Source organism: Leptonychotes weddellii, chromosome 14, assembly GCF_054177405.1.
Source record: "Leptonychotes weddellii isolate Sample4059 chromosome 14, ASM5417740v2, whole genome shotgun sequence".
Taxonomy (NCBI): Eukaryota; Metazoa; Chordata; class Mammalia; order Carnivora; family Phocidae; genus Leptonychotes; species Leptonychotes weddellii.
In genome coordinates this window covers 70,007,935-70,032,560 of record NC_138382.1, presented here as the reverse complement: position 1 = coordinate 70,032,560, position 24,626 = coordinate 70,007,935, and the positions used below count along the sequence as shown (strand labels likewise).

At 53.8% G+C, this 24,626-nt stretch overlaps 1 protein-coding gene across 12 annotated transcripts in view; it reads left to right on the top strand.

Annotated features, from left to right (window-relative positions):
- DENND1A (DENN domain containing 1A) overlaps positions 1-24,626 on the top strand; it is a 489,873-nt gene that overhangs the window by 462,700 nt on the left and 2,547 nt on the right. For 5 of the 12 annotated variants that reach the window (XM_081803556.1, XM_081803552.1, XM_081803550.1 and 2 more), the window contains 4 exons: positions 864-923; positions 7,351-7,439; positions 20,778-20,906; positions 23,521-23,779. In XM_081803556.1, the coding sequence (XP_081659682.1) occupies positions 864-923; positions 7,351-7,439; positions 20,778-20,906; positions 23,521-23,779 (537 nt within the window). The other 7 variants (XM_081803551.1, XM_081803553.1, XM_081803558.1 and 4 more) reach the window with 7 other exon arrangements.

Genomic DNA, 24,626 nt, shown 5'->3' with positions numbered 1-24,626 from the left:
TACACGGGCAGGCAGTTGAAAGGACAAAGCTTGACTTTCAAAATAAAGGGTCGGAGGATAGAGCCGAGAAGCCTGTGCTCTCTTGGTTTTTATTCAACTCCTAATTTCAAAAGCCAAGTGTTCGGACAATTTTATTTGTTCATCAGACATTTATTTTGCAAGTATTTTTTTTCCTGAGGAATAAGGATGAGTCCCTCAAGGAAATGAACATTTGAAAGATAGTGCAGGGGGCTGATGGGAGGGAGACACTGGGTGATAAGTCCCACGTAGCTGGGGGCACGGGGCAGTGGGAGCATTGAAGGCGGCATCTGACCTACTATCTTGAATGACAAGTAGACGTTTACCAGGCAGGTTGGGATGGGGTAAGTCATTCCACCCTGAGGGGCAGGCAGGAAACAGGGCATGAGAGCCCAGGGCCATTTGAGGGTCTGCCCAGGTGAGCAAAGATGAAGGTTGGGAGGGGTCTGTGTGGGGCCCAACAGAGCCTGGGTCCAAGAGGACTTGGAATGCCAGCCCAGAGCCTTGTCACCCGAGGAGGCAGGGAGGACAGCAGACGTCTCGAGGCTTGGGTGCAACAGGGTCACATTGCATTTTAGAAGCTTCCGCTGGCCTGTGTGGAGAATGGCTGGAGGAGATCCAGACGGGAACCCTGCTGGGAAATGATTACAGTGATCCAGGCCTCAGAAATGCACGGGCAGGACCCGGTGACCAGTTGACATGGGGGTGAGAGAGAGCAGGAGGCATCGAGGACGTTCCTTGGGGTCTGGCTTGGGTAACTGGATGCTCCCTCTCATGTGCCCTGTGTGCAAATGCATCAAACCATCTCCATGTGTACTGATGTGTTAAGTTTCGCTTTAATGCAGCCACAAAGACTCCGTCCTCCCACGCGCCCGCCGCCCCCCAAGATACAGCGCTCGAGGCCCGTGAGTAGCCGCTGGTTCCGCCCTCCCGCCTAACCCTGCCTGAGCCGTTCTCCCCGCCTGACTAAACCTCGGGAGTTTGAACTCAGCTGCCTTGCAAAACCAAACCGGGAATTGGGTTTTTCAGCTTCCCTGTCTGCGTGGCATGAACCCGAACTTGCATTTTCTGGGCTTCTGTCTCCTTTTTCCTGAGCCCGTTTGGCAACTTGCAGGTCGGAGCCGTAGGTAGCCGCGAGCCACTGTGTGGTGTGTTTGCCGTGTGTGTATCATCTGAGCACGTCTCCTAGGTTGAGTCCCAGTCTAGCCAAAGAGCTTTAAAGTTGGGCTCCAATGCCTCTTCCTCACAAAGGAAGCAGAAGTCTGGCAGCAGGGGTCTCGTTCCCGCCAGACCGGGGTTTGGAAGTGCAGTTGATGTCCCTTTTGCGGGGTCAGAGGCCACGCCTAGAGAATCTCGAGCTGCCTCAGGTGGAGACTGGCCTCACCTAGAGCCCCACCCTCCCCAGTGAGGTGCCAAGTCAGGGCGGAAAAGCAGGACGACATGCGACAAACCCCGCAACACCTAGGAATGGGGTGGGCGAGGCAGAGAGACCCATCTGAGGTTTTTCAAGGCAAATGCCATGGAAAAATATGGGACCTGGGGCCCCATTTTCCTTGGAAGCTCAGACTTCAGCCATGCGGAGGTGTAACCACTGTAACAGGATCCTTTAAAGTGGGAAACTTGCCAGGACCATTTGGTGAGGGCTGTTTACCAAGAGAAGAGTTGCTCTGTCTCATTCAAAGCAGCCACCGCTCCTGCAGCCCAGCAAAAGGGGTCAGGTTCCCAGCCAGCTGCGACCAGAGTTCCCGCAAACCCACGTCCCAGCCCCCACCCTCCCCCTTACAAACGCACGTGTCCACATCCATCCCGTGACACGTGGCAGCCAAGGAGTGCAGGTGGCCAGGCCCAACCGTGTCTGTTTTTAATCCTCGATGCACACGCCCAGCCTCACTTGGGTGGCTGCTCTCTGCGTGGATGTTGGAAAATTCTGTGGCTCTGTTTTCCTTCCCTTCCCTCACCTCCCCTGTGTGGGAGTTAGAGGGCAGGGGCGGAGGTTGGTGGGGATTTAGATACTTTCATCTACAGCAGTCGTGAGTCTGCAGTTCCAGCCACGTGTGATGGATCCCTCCTGAACCCAGTCAAACCACAATTAGCCCAAACCCGATCAGCATGGCTACAGAGGGGCCGGCAGGAATGTTTCGGCTCACTGTCATTGGAAAGAAGGCACACAAACAGCAAAAAGAAGCTGCTTTGCAGGACAGGAAGCCCCTTCTGGGTCCAACCACGTGTGATTTAGTGGGAGCTTCAGGACGAGGCATTAGCATGATGGTTTGGGGGGTAGGCACAGCTAAGCTCGGGACCCAGGCTGTGTGGGCAAGTACAGAAGCTCTGAGCCTCGCCTCTCTCTCCCCTGGACACGTCTTCCCTCTCCCTAACGTGCCCTCATCCACAGAGGCTTTGACAGAGTGAACAGAGATGACCATTCTAGAGCTCGGTGTCTGGCCCACAGCAGTGGTTCTTACTCTGCTTGATGGGTTTTTAAGCCTTACAACTTCTAAGGAATGACTCGGTTTCTTAGTGACTGTCATTTACCCAGGATTTTTTATAGTAAGCAAGTTATCCCAGCTGAGCCTCACAGTAATACTATGAAGTAGGCATCAGCTCCACCCATTTTAGAGATGAGAAAACTGATGCTTGGTAATTTAACCCAAGTCCCTCAAGTGCAGATAGGTTCACCGGACTCGAGGGCCTGTGGTCTTTCCCGCATACCGAGCTCCTGGGACTCTCCATCTGCATTTCCATGGAGTCCATCGTAGTATAAAATACTGGGGCAGTCGGGCGCCTGGGTGGCTCAGTTGGTTAAGCGTCCAACTCTTGATTTCGGCTCTGGTCATCACCTCAGGGTTGTGAGATTGAGCCCCGTGTAAGGCTCCGTGCTGGGCATGGAGCCTGCTTTGGATTCTCTCTCTCCCTCTCCCTCTGCCCTTCCGCATTCCCTCCCTCCCTCCCTCTCTCTAAAAAAAATAATTTCTCTCTCAAAATAAATAAAATTTTTAAAGGGTGGGGTAGGGCGCCTGCGTGGCTCAGTCGGTTAAGCGTCCGACTCTTGATTTCAGCTCAGGTCATGATCTCAGGGTGATGAGATCGAGCCCCACATCTGGCTCCATGCTCCATGGGGAGTTTGCTTGAGATTCTCTCTCTCCCTCTGCCCCTCCCCCACTCATGCATGCATGCACATGCTCTCTCTCTCTCTCAAAATAAAATCTTTAAAAATAATAATTTAAAAAAACTTTGGCTTTTTAAAAAATAATAATAAAAATAATAATTAGTGACAGCCAGTTTGGCTTTTTATGGAATCTCTAGGGCACTGTTGGGGCTTCGCAAGGATACAGAGGTGAAGAGAATTAACATTTATTTACTGGGGACTTTTTCTGCGCCTAAGACTGTGCCAGGCACCGTATCATTATGGTCTCATGTATCCCTACACCAGCCCAGACGAGGCAGAGGCTGTTTCCCCAGCTTGCAGCCAAGATTACAGAGGCAAGAGGCCAGGCTGGCCTTGCAGCCCAGGCCTGCTTCCCCCTAAGCCAGCCATCCAGAGGGTTGCTGTCAGAATTTCCTGCAGAGACCTAGGACCCAAGGCAGGCAGGGACTCTCTTGCAAAGCATGATCTGGGGCAGGACAGGTATTGGAGACCGCTCCCATGGACTCCATGCTGTCTCACCTGTGTGGGGACTTGTGCAGACTGGGGGTGGCTCAGGCACACCCACTGGCAGCTCAGTACTTGAGAAGGCACGCGTAGCCCGAGAACAGCCCTGCGCCGGCAGAGGAGGCAACTAGCCTGGTACTTGGGGCTGTACCAGCCCTGGGTTATGGTACGCTAACGAGGCAGGGTGCCTAGCGGAACCACTTCTGGGCTTGGAAGTCCGAGAGGCCTGCCCTGATTTGAATCACAGATTGGCAATTCCTGGCTGTATGACTTTGGGCAAGACATTTAATTTCTGAGTCTTAGTTTCATCATCTGTAAAATGGGTTTAGCAGCACCTGCCTGGTGAGAGTAGTGAATCACGTGTGTATGGTGCCTAGCATAGTCCCTGGCATGAAGTGGGCACGTATACCCCACTTCTGTCACCCCAAATGCCTTCTGCCAAGCAGGGTCACTGTGGAACTAAACTGGGAGTCTTGGAAGGCTTGTGCTTTCTGGGCCCAGCAGTACCCTGTGCCCCAGCCCGTTCACTCTGCGTGCACTCACGTAAGCCTTTCCAGCGGGCACCACTATCCACTAGGGGTGAACCTGGGAGACGTGGGGTATGGAACCCCTCGAGGGCCTTGAAGAGAATGGCCTGCCCCGCACTCATGTCAGGAGCTTCTGGCCCCCAGCCGGGCTTTATCGGGTACTTAGCCACAAACAGGGCGGAGTCTGTTTGGCCAGACTCCTGTCTGGGCAGGAGTGGGGCCATTGGCCCAGGGTGGCAGGAGCGTGGGGGCTGGCCATTCAGCCTTTCTGGAAGGAGCTTTGTAGCCTGGCACCTGTGGCTGGAGTTCAGATGTTACCAGAGGATTTAGATTTTCTTTTTAAAGAGAAGAAAAAGGAAAGAGCAGAAGAAAGCCTTGCCAGTGTCTGGTGGACCAAGGGGAGTGGGTTGGGGCGTGCAGGGGAGAGGCAGGTTGTGGTCGGCTGCATGGGAAGCGCTTTATAAGCTCTGTATTTATTATTTCTTGCTCACCATTAAAATCAAATGTACTCGGTGCTTTTGTATTCAATACACATTTAACCCTGCCGACTTAGATTTCTCAGGTTTTAAATCCAGTGGGGAATTGGCTGGTTTCCCAACTTTCCCCACAAGTCCCCCTTGAACAGAGCTCAAAATCCCTGTTTAGCATTTTCTCCCCTGGCGCTGCCGGGATCCCAGCACCAGCGGGGCCAGTCGCCGTTGTGTGTGTTGTGTGTGCGTGCGGTTTCTTCCCCCCCTCCCCAGCACCCCCGAAAGACGGATGTGATCGCTGAAATAGGACCAGCCAGTTGTCGGCGCCGTCTTGTGGTTCAGGCTTCATTAAACCATTTTGTCCGTGTGTATGTGTGTGCTTCGTGCATGCACCTTCAACTCCTGTGCGTGCTTCTGTGAACATGTAGTTGTGAGACAGTGTGAATGTCGGCGCCTCGAGGCCTCTGTGCATGTCTCTGGACGGCTGGCTGGGAGTGTAATTGTGTGTCTGGCTTTGTCCCCACCAGTCAGGTGTGTGTGACTCTGGGTGGGTCTGAGCTGTGCAGGTGACTGACTGTCTGGGTCTGTTGTGCCTTCCTCTCTCTCCCCCGCCTCACTGCCTCCCTGCTCCCCTCCCCCACCCCCTTCTCCCTGCTCTGTCTGTTTTATCATCCCTAATGAAGCAGTCTTCTCCATCGATCCTGCTGATTGCCAACCCATTCCTTTTGTTTGTTGGCGCTGAGCCATTCGGCGGCACTCTGACAGCTCAGCTCGTCTAATTAGCTCTGTTGTTCTTTTTCCCCATGTTTCACCACGTTGCAAGTTCAGTTGAAGTTGCCACAAACTTAATCCCCCCATTTCAGCCACAAGTTCACATTCCTCACCCGCCTTTATGGTAGCGAGGAGCGGCTGTGTGCAAGGACCGGCTGGCAGGCCTTCATATCTGACCTTTCCTGAAACCCCCACCCGGGGACCTCCGGGGCAGGGCAGAATGGCTCCGTCACCCCACACTGCACACCCCACATCCGCCTTTGGGGTGAGAAGTCTGGGGGGAGCATTCCAGTGCGGTGATCCTGTTGAGCAGCAGCAAGAGGGAGAGGAGTCTGGCTGTGGTCAGGGAAAGCGGGCCAGAGTTTGAATGGGTGGGGGATCTAGCCATCCATTCATTCAGCAGCGATGACTGGATGTCTGCGTTGTAGCAGGCCCTGTTCTAACGACACTGATACGAATAGCAACATTCTTGTGCACTTCTTAGATTCCAAGCAGCCGCATCCATTTGTTCCTAAAAGTCTTGCTGGGTGACCACCAGCACCCTAGGCACCACTGAGCAGGATGCTAGGCAAGGGTCAGGTCATCTTAGATGGCGTCTTCTCATTCAGAGATGCCCCATCCCCGTCTCCTTTTTGTTATTGGTAAGGTCACAGAGAAGCCCCCGTGTGTGCCAGACTCCTTGCTGGCGCTTTCCCTGCACCATCTCCTTGGATCTTCGTTCAGAGGACCCCCGTGGAAGAAGACCCCAAGTTTGGTGGAATGCATTTGGTGGTTACCACATCTCTGATTTGCCAAACAAGGCTGAGATCAGACTGGCCACTCCACAAGAAAAACTTCGGTTAGATCAGACATGCAGAGACCTGAGAGCTTGATGAGACTCTGCAAAGACTTGTCTTTCATGCAGCCAACTTCTGTCATCTGTGTTCTCCAGCCATTATGCTGTGTCGCCCACAAATTGCTGGGGGACCCAGGGGGCTCAGGGAAGAGGGCAGGCAGTGAACGGAGTGTGTGTGTGTTCTCCTTCCCTGTCTTATCTGAGAACTTCAGCGATTGTGGCGTTTCATCTACCTTGGCCCCTCATCTGCAGAGTGGGAGCAAATCCCCTGCACTGGGATGTCCGAGAATTTTTATTGGCAACAAAAGCCATAGACAGACTTTCTTGGTGTAGCTCTCTCCAGTCCCTCGCTAGCATTGGAAATGCTCAGAGATGATGGAGCCAAATTTAAAGCCATGTAATGTTGACTGGACCAGATGAGGATCCTTCCAAGGGCACCTACAAAAACCCCATCTTGTTGCTGCAGGCCAGCTATGGATTAGGAAACTGTGTACTTCACTGTGAAACACACCCACTGTCCAGTCTCAAGCTGGGTCCTCATGAATGCAGGAGCTCCGTGGGGCGTGCGGTGTCCAGACTGAGCCCTGCTCAGGAGGACTGCCCAGAGGTGGCCTGGGGAACAGAAAGAGGATTTTTATTGGCACTCTGTAATGCTATCATTTGCTTTATTCCCCCCTCCTACTCAGAGAGGAAAATAAGCATCCTCTGATTCAGTTGTAAAAAGAATGAAATAAGTACATGTACCCTAGACATAAAATCCAAGTGAAACCTTTTTGTTCTACCAGACCAGTTTCAGGGTTCTAGAAGAAGGCGAGTGGGGACTTATAAATGAGGGCCTCTGTGTTTCTGGGTCCTGTATGGACAGTGTCTTGTTGAACTCCCACGGCAGCCCTGCAAGGAGGCAGGTGGAGCTGTCCCCTATCGCAGACGAGGAAACCAAGCTCTTCGGAAGAACCTTTCCTATTTGAGTAGGCAGATGCCTCAACATTTATTTGGGGGCTGCTTATCTAGATCTGCCCAATGTTCTTGTATGGCTTTTCCAACTCACTCCTTGGGGCCTTTCCCCTGTGCCTGTTTTAGGTGCGCCCTCCCCGTCCGCACGTCGTGAAGAGACCGAAGAGCAACATCACGGTGGAAGGCCGGAGGACTTCTATCTCCAGCCCTGAGCAGTGAGTACCCCGTTGCTCCCCTCCCCTCTGTCTCCCAGAGCCCAGGGGTCTAGGCCTTTGTGGGGTCTGTGCTGCAGCCCTGGCCTTTGAAGCCTCCCTGGAGCTCTGAGCGGGTGTTTAAACAAAGAGGTCAGTCGGGGAGCTGGGCTTCATCTTCCATGTCGGCTTTTTCTAGCAGTTGTCACGCCCGCAGGAGGAGCCAGGCCTCTGGGCTGGGTTTTGAGTGGTGACACCCAAAGTGTACTCAAACAGGCTCAGAAGAAGTTCCAGGCTTGGGTCAGCAGGGGAGAGCTAGGAACCTGGTCGAGGAGGCGATCTATTTAGCAAGGGGCAACCACTGTCCTAAGCCTGGGGTGCTCTCGGGCCTAGAGCTTGGATTTGTACCCAGAACTGTCCTTATCCACCGCCCCACCCCCACCAGTACCTTTGCTCCCCTGTGCCACGGCAGTCATTTTATTAGGGCTTGGCTTTTCACCTCCCCTCAAGCCCAGAGCTCTGCGGGCTGGCGCTGGGTGTTCTGCCCAGAACCTAGCACAGGGCCTGGCTCAGAGTCACGTGCAGGATAGATGCTGGATAGAGGAGGTAAATAACGAGGCATGTGGACAAGTGGTGCCTGGAGATGGAGCTGCCCGAGTGGCGTGAGGCTTAGAGCTGCACACAGCCCCCAGTCCAGAACCGTCTGGAGTGCTGCCCTTTGTCCCCAAGGCCCACAGCCCTGGGGCTCTGCCCAGACAACTCAGCAGCTACACACTGGCTTCCTGTGATGCTTTGAAAAAGTACATGAAACCATCTGAGTCTGGGGTTTGTTAGGGGAACCAAAACAGTTGCCCCGGGGACCCTGAAGTCCCTTGGGTGAGGAGAGGAATGCTCCTCCTGTCTGCTCTACTTTCAGGAAAGTTGTCAGGGAAAGAAGCTAAGGGAAATAGCAGGCCCTAGCCAGGAAAGGAGCCAGAAGGAAGAAACAATTCTGAAATGTCAAGCTGTGGCCTAACCCGGGTTGCAGTGTACTTCAGCTCTTCTAGGATTCTCTGGTTTACAGTCTGGTGCTGCTTGAGACCACTGTGTTGTTACAGAACCAGCCTACCTAGGCCAACTTACACCCTGCCCAGAAAGCTGTGGGAGACAGTGTGTGTGTGTGTGTGTTTGCATGCACACATCTTGAAAGATGCTTGATTATGCAGAATTTGGAAGAGAGGACTCCTGAAGTTGGTTGTAGGCATAACTTAGCCTCTGCACAATAGGACGGTGGGAATATTAAGGAATAGTTCCCTGGCCGCAACTGGCATGGATTATGATTGCCCCCTTGTGGAGAAAATGCCGTATAGCTTCAGAGTTCCTCAGACCCTAAAGATTTCTCTTCAGGGAGGGATGAAATTACTTTTCTTTAAAACCATGTCTTTAAAACTGGGCTAAATCTTTTAGACACTGTGTGGGTGGGGCCTGTGGATACTGAAGTGCAAACCCAGAGTGTCCTTGCATTGCCCAAGAACACGCCAGACGAGCAACACTCCACGTTTTACCGAAAAACAGTTCCCATGCTGTGTTCAGGTCACCGATTATAGGTCGGAATTCCTAATTACATTTATTTATGCCGTTGCTCTCCCAGCCCCGTGATAGGGGAGGCCTCTTCAGTACATGCCAAAGAGCCAGTGTCTGGTACTCCCGTCCTCCTGGGTGTTAGCAGAACTGGGCCCATATTACTTTTCATTTCTTTTCGCAATATGCCCTGTTTTAGATGCCTGTTCATGAGACATTTGGGGTTGGAACAAACCAGTGGGACCATGGGAGCTAGTTTAGTGGGTTGGCAAACTGGCCGCGATCGGAAACAAATGAGAGATTCTCTGGCCAGAGCTCACAGCAGCTCCGGCCCTCCAGGTGATCAAGAAGCACATTTGGGAATATTATTCCCAAGAGTTTCTGTTCACATTTTTTAATGGGGGGGGGCGCTGTTCTCCCATAATACCAGTGACATTTCTGGTGCAACTGGGGTATTTTCCTGCATCTCTTCCCATGCTGCCTCCCCACCCCCCCACTACCCCCCCCCCATTGTACTCCTCCATTTCCAAATGCCATGTCACAACAGCACTTGGATGTGTTTTTCTCAACTGTCATCAGCTCCAGCTGGCAAGACCAAGTTCTTGAAACACAGGAAGCATCCAGCGGAAAATATTTTAATAAAACAGACTCCTCATAAAATATTGTTCTGGGGGGAAAGAAACTAGCTCCACCAATCTGTCAGCATTGTGCTGGGAGACACGAGAAGACAAGCTGGCAGGCAGGAGCCAGATCCTAATGGGCCTTTGTTGCGGGTTGGTTCCGTGTGGGGCACATGGACTCCATGCCTAGCCCTTTAATCTGGCCTGGATTTTCTGGACTCACAGATCTTTGTCTCCGCCGGGAATATCAAAGTACATTGGCAACTTAGAGGGGTTGGCCGGCAGAGAGAGACGCAAGATCTTTGAAGTGGAGGGAAGGGTTCCGTCCTCCCGACCTCTCGCCTCAACTCTCACTTCCAAATAGCACATTAAATAATTAACTTTGTGGACAGCAAGATGGAGCTGATTAACAATAAGACAGTCTCCACGGCCTCCCACAGCAGCTCAGTGTCTGGAATTCATCAAGGCCCAGTAACATCGGCTGCCAGCTCTGCGGCCGGCCCCTCTGTCGGATCCAGTTCTTCCTTTCCAGATATGTCTATCTGTCCATTCATGCATCCATTCATTCAGCAGATAGCTTCAAAAACCTACCAGGTATGAGCGATTTGGGATTTTTAAGAGGAGGCCTTTAAAGAGAATCCCCGAGCTGACTCTTTGGTGACTTGCATTTTCCCGAAACAAAATTTCTCGTATGTCAAATGGCCTTTCCGAATCAAAGGTGGGTGTCCTCACCCCTTAAAGCCATCCGATGACAACTGGAAGAATACTTCAGAAAGATTTCTGGGGGAAACATTCCTTCTGTTTTTCAGCTAACACTAGCTAATTAATATTCAGTGACTATTTCTCCTCAAGAAGTGCTAGCTACTTGCATTATTATTCAGACTGGCTAACGGAATGCCCTGAGGATTCCCTAGGGTGAGAGCTAAGGCCAGGAGGGATCAGGCAGCGCGGGCTGTGGGTCGGAGGCCACCCAACAGCAAGTACGGTTGAGTACCTCTTATGTTCTAGGCCCTCTTCAGCCGGTGTTTGTTTCTCCTTCCACCAAATGGGAACTTGGGCTCAGCAAATATATGTGACGAGTGTTCCTGGGTCACCCGGTTAGAAGGTGGCAGGGCCAGGCCTCCAGATGGCTGCTTGATTTCATTCTCTCAGCTACACTCTGCTGCCCACGGGGGTCCCTTGTCAGTTTGGCTTTGCCTAGAGAGACGGTTCTGGGTCCTGTGTCCTAAGATGACTTGCCCCACACGCCGCCCTTCTTCTCTGGTTCCTCGAAGTCGGGAACTGGAGCTGTTCGGTCCTCTTCCTGGCAAAGGAACAGTGTCCCCTGGTGCCTGAGTGTTTCTCCCTGGGGAAGGAAAGACAAGCAACACTGACAGAACATCCTGTGAGACTGTGAAGGGTAGGTGGTGGCTTTCCTATCTAACAGGGAAACTGAGGCTCAGAGGGAGACTTTCTGATAGAACTAGTCCAGGGTCTGAGGGCTAGAAACTGGTAGGATCAGCTGTCTGACACAGGCCTTACCCCTTCTGTCCCATCCAGTCTTTTTGTTGCGAACCTATGCTGAGTGATGAGGACAGTGGTGGCTGCAGGGGACGTGGTGAGGTTCCCATCTCCCACCCGTGAACGGTCATTTCAGCCACAGTGGGTGTGGTGGGCAGGCCCCAGCTTCTGTTCCCCTCGGCTTGCCAGATGTAAGAGAATTTCCCATTGAATGTGGTGCTTAGCAGGAGCCCACAGCAAACTCTAGAAGGCAGTGCTGTGCCCACCCCTCAGGATCATGCCCAGCATTCAGATGGAGGCCAAAGGCAGGGCGTCACCTGCTGGTCCCCAGGCGCCCCTCTCCGCCGGTCTGCCTGTCCTTCGTGCCCCCCAGCGGGGGCCGAGCAGTATCCCTCTCAGAGTCACGGAGGGTACAGATGGACGTGGTCAAACAGCCTCCACCTTGTTTAACCTTAATAGCCCCGAGGGGTGGGGCTGTCTTCTGAGCCTTAATGGCCAAGAGGCTGGCAGTCAGGATAGCTCAGAGACGCAACCCAGGGGTCACCAGCTGCAGAGCCTGAACTCGGGACTGCAAACCTCTGTGTCCCCTTCAACAGGTGAGCCCCACAACACCCTCACAGGAGTCCAGACTGGCTGCGGGCTGGTTATTTGAAGTTTCATTGTACTAAGTAGGAGTGGTCCAGATTGAGGCACCAAGGGCCCACAAGCCATTTCCCGGCTCACCTGGCTGGCCAGATTTGTACAAAATTTGCTCTTTTCAAACAATTTCGCTTGTCTGTAAAAATGACCCAATAACCTTATAATCTGGAAGTTTGGGGAAAGAGACAAGTTCATTCCGAACCTCACTCCTTATTAGCATGTCTGCAGCTTCCTCTCCGGGGTTTGTCCTATAGATAATTTGCAGAGCTGAAGCTTGCTTGCAATATTCCTACTTGTGGCCTTGCCCCGTGTCCTTGTAACTCCTACTGTTCACAACTGTGGCAGGATCCCGCTTTGTGTGCATGCGTGGTCCGCCTTGCCACACCCCTCATATTGGATTTGTAGATTTTTCTAGGTGTTCACTAACATGAAATGCCAGAATAAATACCCTTGTCCTTAAAGCTTTTCTCATTTGATACCATCGTAAGGAATGGAATGATGAACAACTACCATTAGCCAAGAACTGCCTAAGCACTTTGCATACACCATTTCCTTGAATCCTCACAAGAAGTCTCAGGGAGTAGGTATCATTAGCTCGATTTTATAGAGGTAGCTGAGACCCTGAGAGGTTGTCACTGCTCCGTACCCTCACCCAGTCCCAGAGGCAGATTTCTCTTCCATGTTGCTAAGTAACTTGCTAAAAGTATTGTACCACTTTACACTCCCACCAAAACTCTGGACTCCCTGCGAATCTGGGTCTGGGGGACCCAGAGGAACGTGCATTAGAAATCCTTCTGACCGGGGTGCCTGGGTGGCTCAGTTGTTAAGCATCTGCCTTCGGCTCAGGTCATGATCCCAGGGTCCTGGGATTGAGCCCCGCATCGGGCTCCCTGCTCGGCGGGAAGCCTGCTTCTCCCTCTCCCACTCCCCCTGCTTGTGTTCCTGCTCTCGCTGTGTCTCTCTCTGCCAAATAAATAAATAAAATCTTTAAAAAAAAAAAAAAAATCCTTCTGACCAAGGAGAAATCCTGCGGGTTGCGCTGGCTGGACAGACAGACCGTCTGAGCTCCAAACTGCCGGCCCACTCCGCTTAGGGATGGCAGAGTCTCATCATCCAACTTGCACCGCGTGACCCTGGCACCCAAAGCCCCAGAAGATTAAAAGAAGCTGCCAGAAGCATTTAGTGAGAGCTCTGCCCACAGACGAGGTCTTGGGACACTGCAGCTATGCCACCCTGTCCTCAGGACCTGGGCTCGGCACGGCCCCAGTGGTGCGGGCCGTGGATACACGGGGTAGAGCCCCTCTCCCTCCCCCCAGGCCCAGAGTTGCCCCAGGGGCGTGGTTGGTGAACCACTGCCAGGCCGGAGGGCTGGTGCACGGGGGGGAGGGGGAGACCTCTGGCATCCCACAGACCTGGGTCAGCCTCCTGCCCGCTGCCAGCAGAGACCCTGAGCAAGACTCTGCCCTCTTTTTTCCAACACAATGTCTGTTCACATCCCAAAGAGCACAATTTGGGGAACTGCTCCTAGGAGCCGCACTAGCATCCCGAGGTGGCGGGGCACACCAATCTCCCCTCCTGCAGCAGCGCTGTCAGCGGTCTGATGCTCACCCTGTGGCCTCCCCGTGAGCTGCGCCCTCCCCTCCCCGTGCCCGCCGTCCCCTGGCTTCCCCTGACACAGCGCTGACCTTCCATGTTGTAGTAGTCGCTTTACATCATGCACATGCGTGCGCACACACGTGCACCCCAGGAGCCTGGGAGCTCCTCCGGGGCAGGGCCACCATGTGCCCTTCAGCTTTGACGCTTCAGCTCCTGGACCAGAGCCTAGCCCAGACCTCTGCTCAGGGATGTTTACTGAATGAATAAACAAGGGAATCACTGCCGCTTATAGCCCAGCACCCTGGAGATGGGGAAGGGGTGTCAGTTAACCACAGGTGTGTAAAGAGCACCTGTTATGTGCCAGGCGTGATTGGGCTGTGACTCTGAGCTACCAGCACCTCTCCTGCCCGGGGCCGTCTAAGAGCCAGAAACTGCCATCAGCCCCAGGAGCCGGTCTCCAAGATGCCAGCTGGGCCCTGGGCCCCAGGGGTGGGGACAGCTGTCTAGGTACTACCCACTGGCAGCCTGCCAGGACCCACTCCCTGAGCAGCCAGGAGTCCAAACACCAGAGCAGAAGGTCCCAAACCCGGTTAGGAATGTGAGCGGCCCCTGACCCAACTCAGGCCCCCCACCCCCTCGCCAACAGTGGGTTCGGGGCCCTGGAGACCAAGCCACGCCAGGAGCCAGACGTGGAGTCTGAGCCCAGATTGGAAAAGCAGGAACTGCCAAGGAGTCCCCAGGGATGTGCAGCAGCCCAGGAAAACACAGGTCTCCCTCGTCCCCAGCCACTTTTGCCTGATAGTCGAAGGGAAGGACCTCTCCCAGGGGCAGTCAAGACAGTTAGGAGTTAGTGCCCCAGACTTGCTGGTTTCAGCCTCCTCTGAAAGCTTTGCCACCTCACCTGAGCCCCTCCCTCTTCCAGGCATCTCGCCACCATTTCTCATGCCTGTTTCAGGCCCGGCACTTCATATATGTCACCTTGGTTAACCTCCCCCACTCCCCAGAAGTCTTCCCGGTGCAGGTGTGTTAGCCTTTTCAGCCGTGAAGGAACCAAGGCTCTAACAGGTGGAATGACCTGCCTTGGATCCAGAATGTGCACCCACACCCACGTCCACTGCTCTCTCACCAGACACCCTGCCCTCCACCACTGCTCCCATGGTCCCCACCAAAGACTTGGGCTCATGGCAGGCAAAGGCCATCTTCGGGTAGAGGGGAGGGGCAGTTCTTCACAGTCTACACAATTTCTCTTCCGAATAGGAAAAGCGTAGAAAGTGTCCCCATCCCCCCTAAGGTGTCCCCATCTTCCCTCTACCAATGAGCCTGAAGAGTGGGACAGTGGAGTAAAGCCCATGTGCTGTGTTCGGGCCTCTCTACCTATGAGAATGTACACCCAGTAGCCTGGGAAGGACTGGGGCAGGGGTGTGGACATGTGAAATTGACACTAGTGATTTTTTGAAAGAAGGAATGAATGAATGAAGGTCCGGGTTGATAAGTAGTCAAACAGATGGACTAATGGAATTGGAAAGGCAAAGGGCACAGCCAACCCGAGAGAGAGAGATGGGGCCAAGCCAGTGAGGCCCCCTGCTGCCTCCCCAGCCCCCACATCACCCCCTAACCTCTCATGTCGCCTTGGTCCTCAAGCGGGTTCAAGACCCTCCACCACCTGGTCCCTGCCAACCCTGCCAGCCTCTTTTCTTGAAACTCCCACCCTGACCCCAAGCCCCTTGTGCCCACTCCTCCCAGGGACACCTCCAGGCCATCCCGCAGCCTCCTCCATACGCATGATAGAAAGCCCAGCTCCCACATCACCTCCCGAGTGGAGCCTCATCCAAGAGCCCCCTGAGCCAGGTATACCCCCGACACTGCCCTCTGGGCCTATCACAGCACATCAGAACTCCCCGGGAGAACCCATCCGGAGATCCGGTCGCGGCACCTCTCCATCACCGTAGCACAGGGCCAGGACTCCAGACCTGGCTCAAGCACGTACACCAGTGAAAACAATAGAACAGGCTCTGAAGCAAGTCAGGGTGGTCTCTGGGGGAACCAGCTTGGTGCGAGACCCACAGGGGGAACCTCTGGGACTGCGCTGGAGCTATCTTCTGTGTGACCTGGGCTAATGGCTAGGACCATTCTCAGGGAGGAAGAGAGGACAGATACCAAACCTGCTGGACATTGGATCTTTCCACTCCGTCGTATGTGTGTCTGTACTTTAAAACAATAAGAGAGGATCACTGATGAGTCATGATCACCAGTGAGAGAGAGTTCTTCCTGTCAGGTGAACTGGTCTTGTGGGGACCGGTGGGTGTGAGATCAGGTTTTTCTCACCCCACTGGGGACTTGCTGTGCCAGAGGGAAGGTCTTCGAAGGCAGCAACCACCTTATATTCATCCTTGACCGCCTAGGGAAGAGCCTGCACAGGATCAAAATGCCCAGAATCTATTTGCTGGCAGGTGTATGTGGTGTATGGATAGTAATTAAATATGTATGATGTGCTGGGCATGAGCCAAAGCCCTTTATGAATAATTTCATTCAACTTTGTGATAACACCATCAGGAGGGCTGTAGAATCCCCATTTTACAGCTAAGAAGTTGAGGTACAGGGAGGTATAAAAAAGACTTTCCCGAGGTCATCTGGCTGGGAAGTGGGGGATGGTGGAAAGCTGGACAGAATGGCATCCATTGGGCAGGCAGGACCTGGCCTTGTCCTGGGGCCTGTCCCCATTCATCAGCCCAACCGGTTTCATCAAAGGACGCCAGACCGGCCGAGACATTTACCAAGCAAAGATCCTTTGTGCTGGAGTGAAATGATCCTTTAAAAATGATCACCAGCTCCCCTCGTTACCTCCGGAGACCAAGTCCTTGCTGATTTTTTTCCCTTCTTTATCTCAAGTACATTTAAATGTCAATTAAATTTGAAATATCTACATTTGTCAGCATTTCATTTTGGGCCAGCGTGACGTGCTGCTGATTTGTCCACGCAATGTGACACATGAAAAAAACTCTCGAGATGCAGATCTTCCTCATTAAAAAATAAGCCCGTGCGATCCCGGCACGGCGGAGAGCCACAGAGCACGTCCCTGCTTCCTGACGCCGTGTCTCTGACATGGTATTTAAAAAGGAACAGCCGCGCCTGTCACCACTGTCACATGCGTGCGCTAACCGGCGACACGTTAAACCAAACATTAGAAAGGGTTCGGGAAGTCATCTGCATGGGAACTCCGAGCCGAGATGAGGTGGGCAGAGGCGGGAGCAGCCGTGGGAGACGATGGGGTCTGAATGGTGATGGACAGCGGGCCTTTCTTTCTCGCCAAGACTCCGGCAGCCAAGTTCACCACGACCTGCCTTTTCACAGACAGCTCTTTGTGTGTAAGAAAATCCAGGCGAGTGGTGGGTGGCAGACTGCAGGGTAGTAGCTGAATTGGGTTAATGAGGGAAGAGGTACACTTTTTTCCCCCCTCATTTTCTGCCTTAAGCTAATAAAAAATTTAAACCTGGACATTTTCAACGATTCATCCTTTATCTCTGACAAATATCTGACTGTATGTTTCATAGGAGGACATGAGCAGTTGAATTTAAATAAGTTTATTTTGAAATCTCACTTTTTATTAAAAGTAGAAGGGGGAACAGCCTCCCCCTTATTTCATTGTTTCAGATCCACAGAACCGAAGAGGCAGGACCACAGAGTGGTTTCGAGTCAGGCAGATCCCGATTCCTGGCTCAACCGGTAGCTTCTGTGGGACGCTGGGCGAGTGAGTACCCTCTCTGAGCTTTGGCTTCTCTGTCTGCAAAGGGAGGATGTGATAAGGAATTAATGAGAAACCGTCCAGGCAGCATTTAGCCTAACACTTGTAAGTACTGCTGGTCTCATCGTCGTCATCCGTGTGGCCCAAAGCCTGAAAAAATGCTGATCTGACCAAACCACCTGGCGAGGTTCTCTCTCACTCTCTAGAGACAGATGGCGCGTTCAAGAGACACCCCGGGGCCTCTTGTTGAAGCCACCGCCCAACCTGCCTGGCCTGGCCAGCAGAGCTGGCCAGAGAGGGAAAGTGGTTTGTGAGCTGAAAGGTGAGGTTCCTTCTTCCCCCTCTCGCCCCCAGGCCCGCTCCGCCATCACACCAGTGTGGGAAGGCACTGGATTTGACCAGGCTGTGAACTACAGCAGCCTGGCTTGATGAGGCCAAGGCCCAGTCCAGCACAAAGGCTCTTTGCTCTTACGTGAACCCAGACATTCCTGGCAGGTTTAGTGGCATTCAGCTAATGTGCCGAGCTGTGATCTCTGCTTCCTCATCAAAGCCGGAGGAGGAGAGCATACTTGGAGGGGCGTCGGAAGGGCATTCGAGTTGGATCCAAGGGACACCAAAGAGCTTCATGCGGTTTGACCCAAGCAGAGGTGCGTGTCCCCCTCATGCACGTCTGCCACCAGCCCGGCTCACAGGACAGTGAGGCCCTGACCTGGAATCCCTGCTTGTCACTTCCTGGCCAGGGCATGTCGTCACATCTGTCTTCCTCACAGTGATTCCCAGCGCTCCGCCAGCACTGGGTCTGCTCACAGCAAGCACTCGGAAAGTACCTCGCGGCTGGGTGTGCGGATGGACGGATGGACAGATGGATGGACGGACTAATGACAGGCTCATCCTCTGTAAAGTCAGTGCGGAGAAGCCTTCCCGCTGGACTGTTGGGAGGGGTGGAAATCACCTGTGTGAAGCCCGTGGCACGGTGGACGTTGCTTTAAACATTTTTCCGAGACTCCTGCCTACTCCTCTACGCCCAGCACCCTCACCCCCAAATGTGGTCCCATGTTATGGTCTCAGCATCTCAGAGGACAGATGGGGACCTCAGGGGACACTTTTCTACTGCAGCCACAAGCTGATGGAAGGGACAGGTGCTGTGCTGGGGCTCCAGAAACATGGGTGAGAAGGGTGGGGCTCGCCTTGTCTCCCCGGCACACCGGCTCCCACTCCTGCGTTCGCAGACCTCCACGGCACTAACGTTGTGCCCCAGCTGCGGATGAAGAGAAGGGTGAGCCCGGCCCCTGACCTTGAGGAGCTGACTCGGGAACAGAATTGCAGGAGGTTAAATGACATCGATGAAGTGCTGCAACACGCAGCCCAAGGGGAAGCAGACTCCATCTAGGGGGGGAAGCTCCGGCTGGGAATTCCAGTAAGGCTTTCTAGAGCGCCAAGTGAGCCGAGTCTTCAGACCAAAGAGCCAAAGAACAATCAGTGCACCAGGCGAAGACCACAGGGAGGTCTGTAGGGCATGCAGGGGAGGAGGAGGCTGCAGAGGTGGACAGGGCCAGGGAAAGTGGTTTTTGAGCTGGAAGGTGAGGTTCAGCACAGTGTCTTCCCTGCATAGAGCTTGGACGTGGCCCTGCCTCCCTGCAGCCTGCACCCCTGCCCACCCAGCATATTCCACAAGCTCCCCAGAGTGGAGCCTGAGGCCAGGATACCTGTCCACTCCTGCAGCCCTCCTCACCTGCCCAGGAGAGCCGTCCAGTGCTAGAAGTGAGTGCATCCCCCTAACTTTTAAACAGTTGAGTAAACTAACTGTTCTGTAAATGTCTGAACATTATTGTTCCTAACACTTAATGGGTTTACTCACCACACAACCAACTCCCTCGACATCGCTATTCGGAGCCATGGACGTGCAGGCGTGAAGCAGGAGAGTGACTGAGTTGGGTCTGTGATTCACAGCAGGATTCCAGTGGCTGTGCGGAGTGGCCCTTCTGCACTGTGTTTTATGTCCCAGGGGATGTGGCAGGAGCCAGGCGGCCTTGTTTCCATGAGTCACATCTTCCTGCCCTCTCTCCTGAGTCCAGAGGAAAACACTCCACCTAAGCCGATGCTCTCTCTGGTCCAGGAAGGGCCAAGTCCCTTACCATCCAGGTAGGCAGCCTGGGCAAGGAGAGGAGCCCAGTGACCCGCCACCTCCCTGTCCCTGTGTGCGACCCTGGCCAAGTGGCTTCCCCTCTCTGAGCCTCGGTCTGCACTTCAGTATGAAGACAAATCTCCTAGCCTGCCTAACGTCCAGGGATGGCACGAGGAGTGAAGGGGTCTAGGCGGGCACGAGCCAGGGAGCTCTGCGGTGCTGGGAGCCAGCCCTGGTTCTACTTGTAAAAGACTAGCACATTCCTGGGGACAACTGGCTTAACACCTGTGATGGTAGAACACAGCATAGCCCGCTCTCCCAGTCCCTCCCCACCCTCCAGTGTGGCTCCCATTCACTCTTCAGACATGGTGCCCTTTTGTGAAATGAAACTCAGAAGGAATTGCATCGGAAAGCAGAGAAAGGAGCCTGCTCTGTGGGGGCGGGGGGGGGTGAGAGAGGAGACTGCCCCCCACTTGGGCACCCCTACACTTCCTGCCCCACCCTCTCGCGAACTTCACCGCTGCCCCCGGGGATCCTTGGAGCCTGCCCAGCACACTGTGCAGGCCCGAGCAGCGGCTGTGGGGGGCCAGATGTGCCCGGTCCGGCTCCCCTCTCCCAAGCCCGCGCCGCTCACGGGCCCTGGTCGGTGTATAATTCATGGCAGCCGCGCGGACTTTCTCGGGGCTGCGCAGTGTTTGTGTATAGAGGTAGAGCTCACAGGTGGCTGACAAGGGAGATGTATTTTTTATAACAATGAATATTTAATTTCCACATCACAGATGAAAAAGACTCTCTGAAGAGGCGTGTGAGAGAGACTCCAGAGAGCAGCCGCTAATCAGAAGAGGGCCTTCTAGCCAGAGCCCCTCCATGTGGCTCACTTTCTTCTTTAACTTTCTATTTTTATGTTTTCCTGATTATTGAAGTCGATATGCACATTGTAGAAAGTGTAGAAAACACAGAAAAATAAGAAGAGGCAGAGTGGGGGTAAGTCACCCCTAAGCCCCCTAGCTTTTGTCGACGTGTATGTACATCCCTTTCCAGTCTTTTTTCTCTGCCTCTTCCCATAAGTAGGTGAGAGAGAATGTAGTATAATTACAGTTCTGCATCATGGTGTTGAGACTTTTCTCTTTCATAAACATTATAGTTAATGGGTGGCTCCTTTTCAGCCAAGTGTACTGTAATTCACCAGCCTCCTCTTGCTGGAAATGTAGGATGTGCCGTGTTTTAATATTATAAACACAGCAGCGAGGAACATCTTTGTGCATCATTGTTTGCTACATTTGGGGTTATCTAAATGGAAGTGGAGGGTACGAGGTCGTAGGCGACTGGATCTCATGTTTAAGGCTCTCAACACCTACGGCAAACCCTCGGTTGCTTTCCTGTCTGCGACCAGCTTCCTCGCCTCGGGGCCCGTCCCGCCTCCCAGGCCCTCCGGCCTCCTCCAGGGAGCCTCTACCTCAGGTTGGCAGAGGGAGGCCAGGGCCAGGCGCTGAGCCCAGAGGCCCCCCTCCCACCCCGCCACGTGGAGTTCCGAGGGTGCCTCCTAACTGCCTCTTTTCTCTTGTCTTCCTCCGCCCCAGCCTGGTAAAGCCCTTGCGACACTATGCGGTCTTCCTGTCCGAGGACTCCTCTGACGATGAATGCCAGCGGCAAGAGGGCCCCAGCTCTGGCTTCACCGAAAGCTTTTTCTTCTCCGCCCCCTTTGAATGGTCTCTCCTTCCTCCTTCCATTTCTCTGAGCTCAGCTTGGTGACTCTCCCGGGCCGCGTGGGGGAGGGGGGCCGGTGCCGCTTGCCCTTGCGTGTGGGGAGGGCTGTCTGCAGCTGCTGCCTGCCGGTGACCCCACGCCAGCTCGGGGGTGAGTGCCCCCTTGTGTGCCTCTGCCCAGCCCCGCGGGCTCTGGGGCGAGGGCCAAGGGGCGAGGGGTGAGGGTACGGGATGGCAGGGCCTACAGGTGTGAGACCGGAGCCTGAGTCCCTGGCCCTTACCCTGGAGAGTGCACTTGACTGTCAACCGAAGTGGTTGTTGATGCCCGAGTCCTCCTCTTATCTCAGCACATCTCCAAAAGCTATGAAGGTGGAGGGTCAGTTTTTAAGCTTAAGACAAAAACAAAAACAAACGTATTGATAGGGAACGTGTATATTATTGCTGACAGATCCAAGTGTTTTACCGATCTGCCTGACCGTAAGATAATTTTTATTATTATTGCTTATAGTCTGAGCCTCACACTAATTAAAAAGGTTCGCCCACAATCCAGCCACGCCCCGGTGTTAAGCTTTGGCCGTTTCCCTTCCTCCACCAGTTCTTGCCCCTCTACCCACAAGTTTTTCAGGGCTGGGATTGAGCAAAGGGACAGCTTTTGTCCATGGTCGTTAACAAAGCAGTAGTGTCCTTAATGGGAGCCTTTGAGGGAAGAGAGCTGCCCTTTGCTGAACACCCACGGGGCCCACAACCACTATCTTACAGAAGAGGGGACTCTTCCCCTCCATCCCCCTCCCAGTTCCCTTCCCTTGGGCCGGGCCTCTCAGTTCCTCAGGGCACCTGATAAACTCCCCAGCTCTGCTCCTACCATTGGCCCCCAGGGGTAGGAGGGTTCTTAGCCCTTTCTGCCACCAGCTCACCTGCAAGTCAGCCCCCTCCTGATCTCCTCACTTAGAAAGCGGTGGGTGGCCTAAGTCGGTGTTGCCCAAATTCCCATGCCACCTTCTGTGTACATTGAATCTTTCTTTAAAATTTTTCTGTTAAAACTTTGTCCTAAGCAGTAATATTTCTGATATCATTGACCTAATGCATCAATTATCATTTCTACTATTAGTTAAAATAAAGATAGAACCATTGGAATAAGAAATGTTCATGTATCAACTCAAAATCACCTTGCAGGTAAAAACGCTCTGCCTGGGTGACATCCAAGAAGGAATCCCCACCACAGGGTCCAGTGGGCCTCCTCACTCTTTTTTAATTCATTGATGCCTTAATTATTTAAATAGTAAATAGTGCTCACGCCCTTAGCCAGGACCTATGAAAAGTATAGGCTTTTGTATGTGTATGATTAAAAAGGAAGTGGCCCATATGTTAACTATACTGGTGTTAAATAAACATAAATTACACAGGAAAAGAAAAAAAAAGGAACTGGGCCATCTTAAGTCAAAATAAAATGGTTTCTTTTTAAAGAATACATTTCCTTCCTTAAGTGTAAGGAGCACACTGACTTTTCTTTATCCCCTTCATTGTGTTCAAACTTGGTGAAAAGGTCTTTAATTCCTTGGTCAGAAGGCTTAGAGTGAGTGGGGACTTGTGAACAGGTCTCTCATACTTGGTGTCCATGGCTACCTTTTGCTGTGTGACATAGGGTGAGTGACTTAGCCTCTCTGAACTTGAGCCAGATAACTGAAGGCTGATGGGAATCCTTGCGGAGAGTCCCCTCTGCGGGGTGTGCCCTGCCCTGGTTCCTGCACGTGGGCCTTTGGGACCAGCAGGTGGCGCCCTTCCCCCACATTACCAGAGCTGTGAGCCGCTTCTGCTGGGACACACGGGGCAGAGCCAACCCCAGCCTTCACTAGTCAGGGTTGATCCAGGCAGGCTTCTCCACGTACCCAGTGGTGCCCTGGGGCTCAGGCCTCTGAGAAAGGAAAGTAAGAGGAGCCTCTTGTCCCCTGTGCCTGGGTCAAAGGTACAGAATGCTGTTAACGGCCTCTGTATGTGCCGTGCGTCAGGGAGCATGTTGGTTGGTTCACATAATCACCACCGCTGCCTGCAAAGAGAGGTGCACTCTGGAATGGGGGAGAGGCTGAGGTTCAGAGAGGTTAAGAGACTATCCCAAGGTCCCATGGCAAGAGATGGTAAGACCAGAGCTAGAACAGGTCAGCGCAGGCCGAAGCCCACACGGCTCCCCCTGGGGCTCCTGAGCCACCCTGGGAGACTTTCCCCAGCTCAGTTCCCTATGAGCCACAGGATGGTGGGAGTGCAGAGGCCGGGCTCCCGAACGAGCAGGCTGCCTCTTCCCTTTCCAGTCGTGTCCCGTTCCTCATGCCTTGTCTGGATGGCCTGCAAGCCCCCTAGCCAGTTATATGGTGGGTCCTGTGGTTTTCGGGGGAACTAAGTGCAAATGAGTCCCAGAGTGAGCAATAGAACCCAAATGCAGCCCCGGGTCTGGCAGAGTGCCACTGCCCAGACTCCAGCACTCACAGGGACCCCAGGACACTCTCCTGTCCCCAAGCCTCCTGGGTGTACTCCTCAAGGCCTGGAAGTTCCTGGGGGTGGGGGCTGCTTGCACCTCCTGTGGAGGCTCTGGGTGGGAGAATCAGTCTGCTCTGCCTCCTCCCAGGCCTCAGCCGTATCGGACGCTCAAGGAATCAGACAGCGCAGAAGGCGACGAGGCAGGGAGTCCAGAGCGGCGAGCGCGGGAGCCCACGGGCCCTGCCCCGGCTCCGCCTGACCGGGCTGCCAGCATCGACCTTCTGGAAGACGTCTTCAGCAACCTGGACATGGAGGTTCCACTGCAGCCACTGGGCCAGGCCAAGAGCTTGGAGGACCTTCGGACACCCAAAGACCTGAGGGAGCAACCGGGAACCTTCGACTATCAGGTATGATGCCAGCAGGGATGGGTACCTGCCAGGGCTGGTGCTTTCCACACGTGAGGCAGGTGCCCCCATGGGACGGGGAAGGAGACCGAGGGAGAAACAGCAACCTTTCCAGGGTCCTTGGCCGAGGCTCAGTGTCGTTCTGCCTGCAAACCCTGCCAGGCAGGCCCACAGCCCGTGATCCTGTAGAAACGTTACAGCTGATGGAAATTGGCCCCTCGTGTCCGTGTGTGCGTCAGGCAGAATTCTGCTGCCACTCCAGTTCACCCTCCCAGGACCCCAGCCCCACCAAGTCTGCTCGGAGAGCCTCGGGATCAAAATTCCTGGGTTCTGATTATTTGCATGGGACCACTGATCGTCCATCATGACTTGCGATCTGTCACATTCCCTCTCTCTGCCCGTTTCTCCACTTGCAAGTGGAGGCTGCTGACAGAGTGGCTGGGTCTGTGGATTCACGTGCATCCTCCCTGCCCCTGACGCCCAGGTCGCGTCACTTGCGAGTGGCAGAGCAGGACAGGAGCCCAGTCCTGTTTCCCTGTCAACCAGGGAAGACACCTTTGCCAGGCCCCGTGCCTCACTCGTCCTCGAGCTCCCAGGTGATTAAAAGTGCCCACATGCTTTGAAAAGTGAAAAAGGCCCGGCCAGTAGATCGTCAATAAATGGAGTCATTTTCCTAAAACTTCTTGGCAACACTGACGTAAAAGGACAAGGGCTTTTTCTGGAATCGCTCTGTGCAATGAGAAAAAAGCCCGGCGTGGAGTCTGAAAAGTGAGGAAAACAGTGAGGAAAGCCTGGGCTTGGCGTCTGGACAGACCCGGGCTCTTCTGCTGGTGACCTGGGCCCAGCCCCC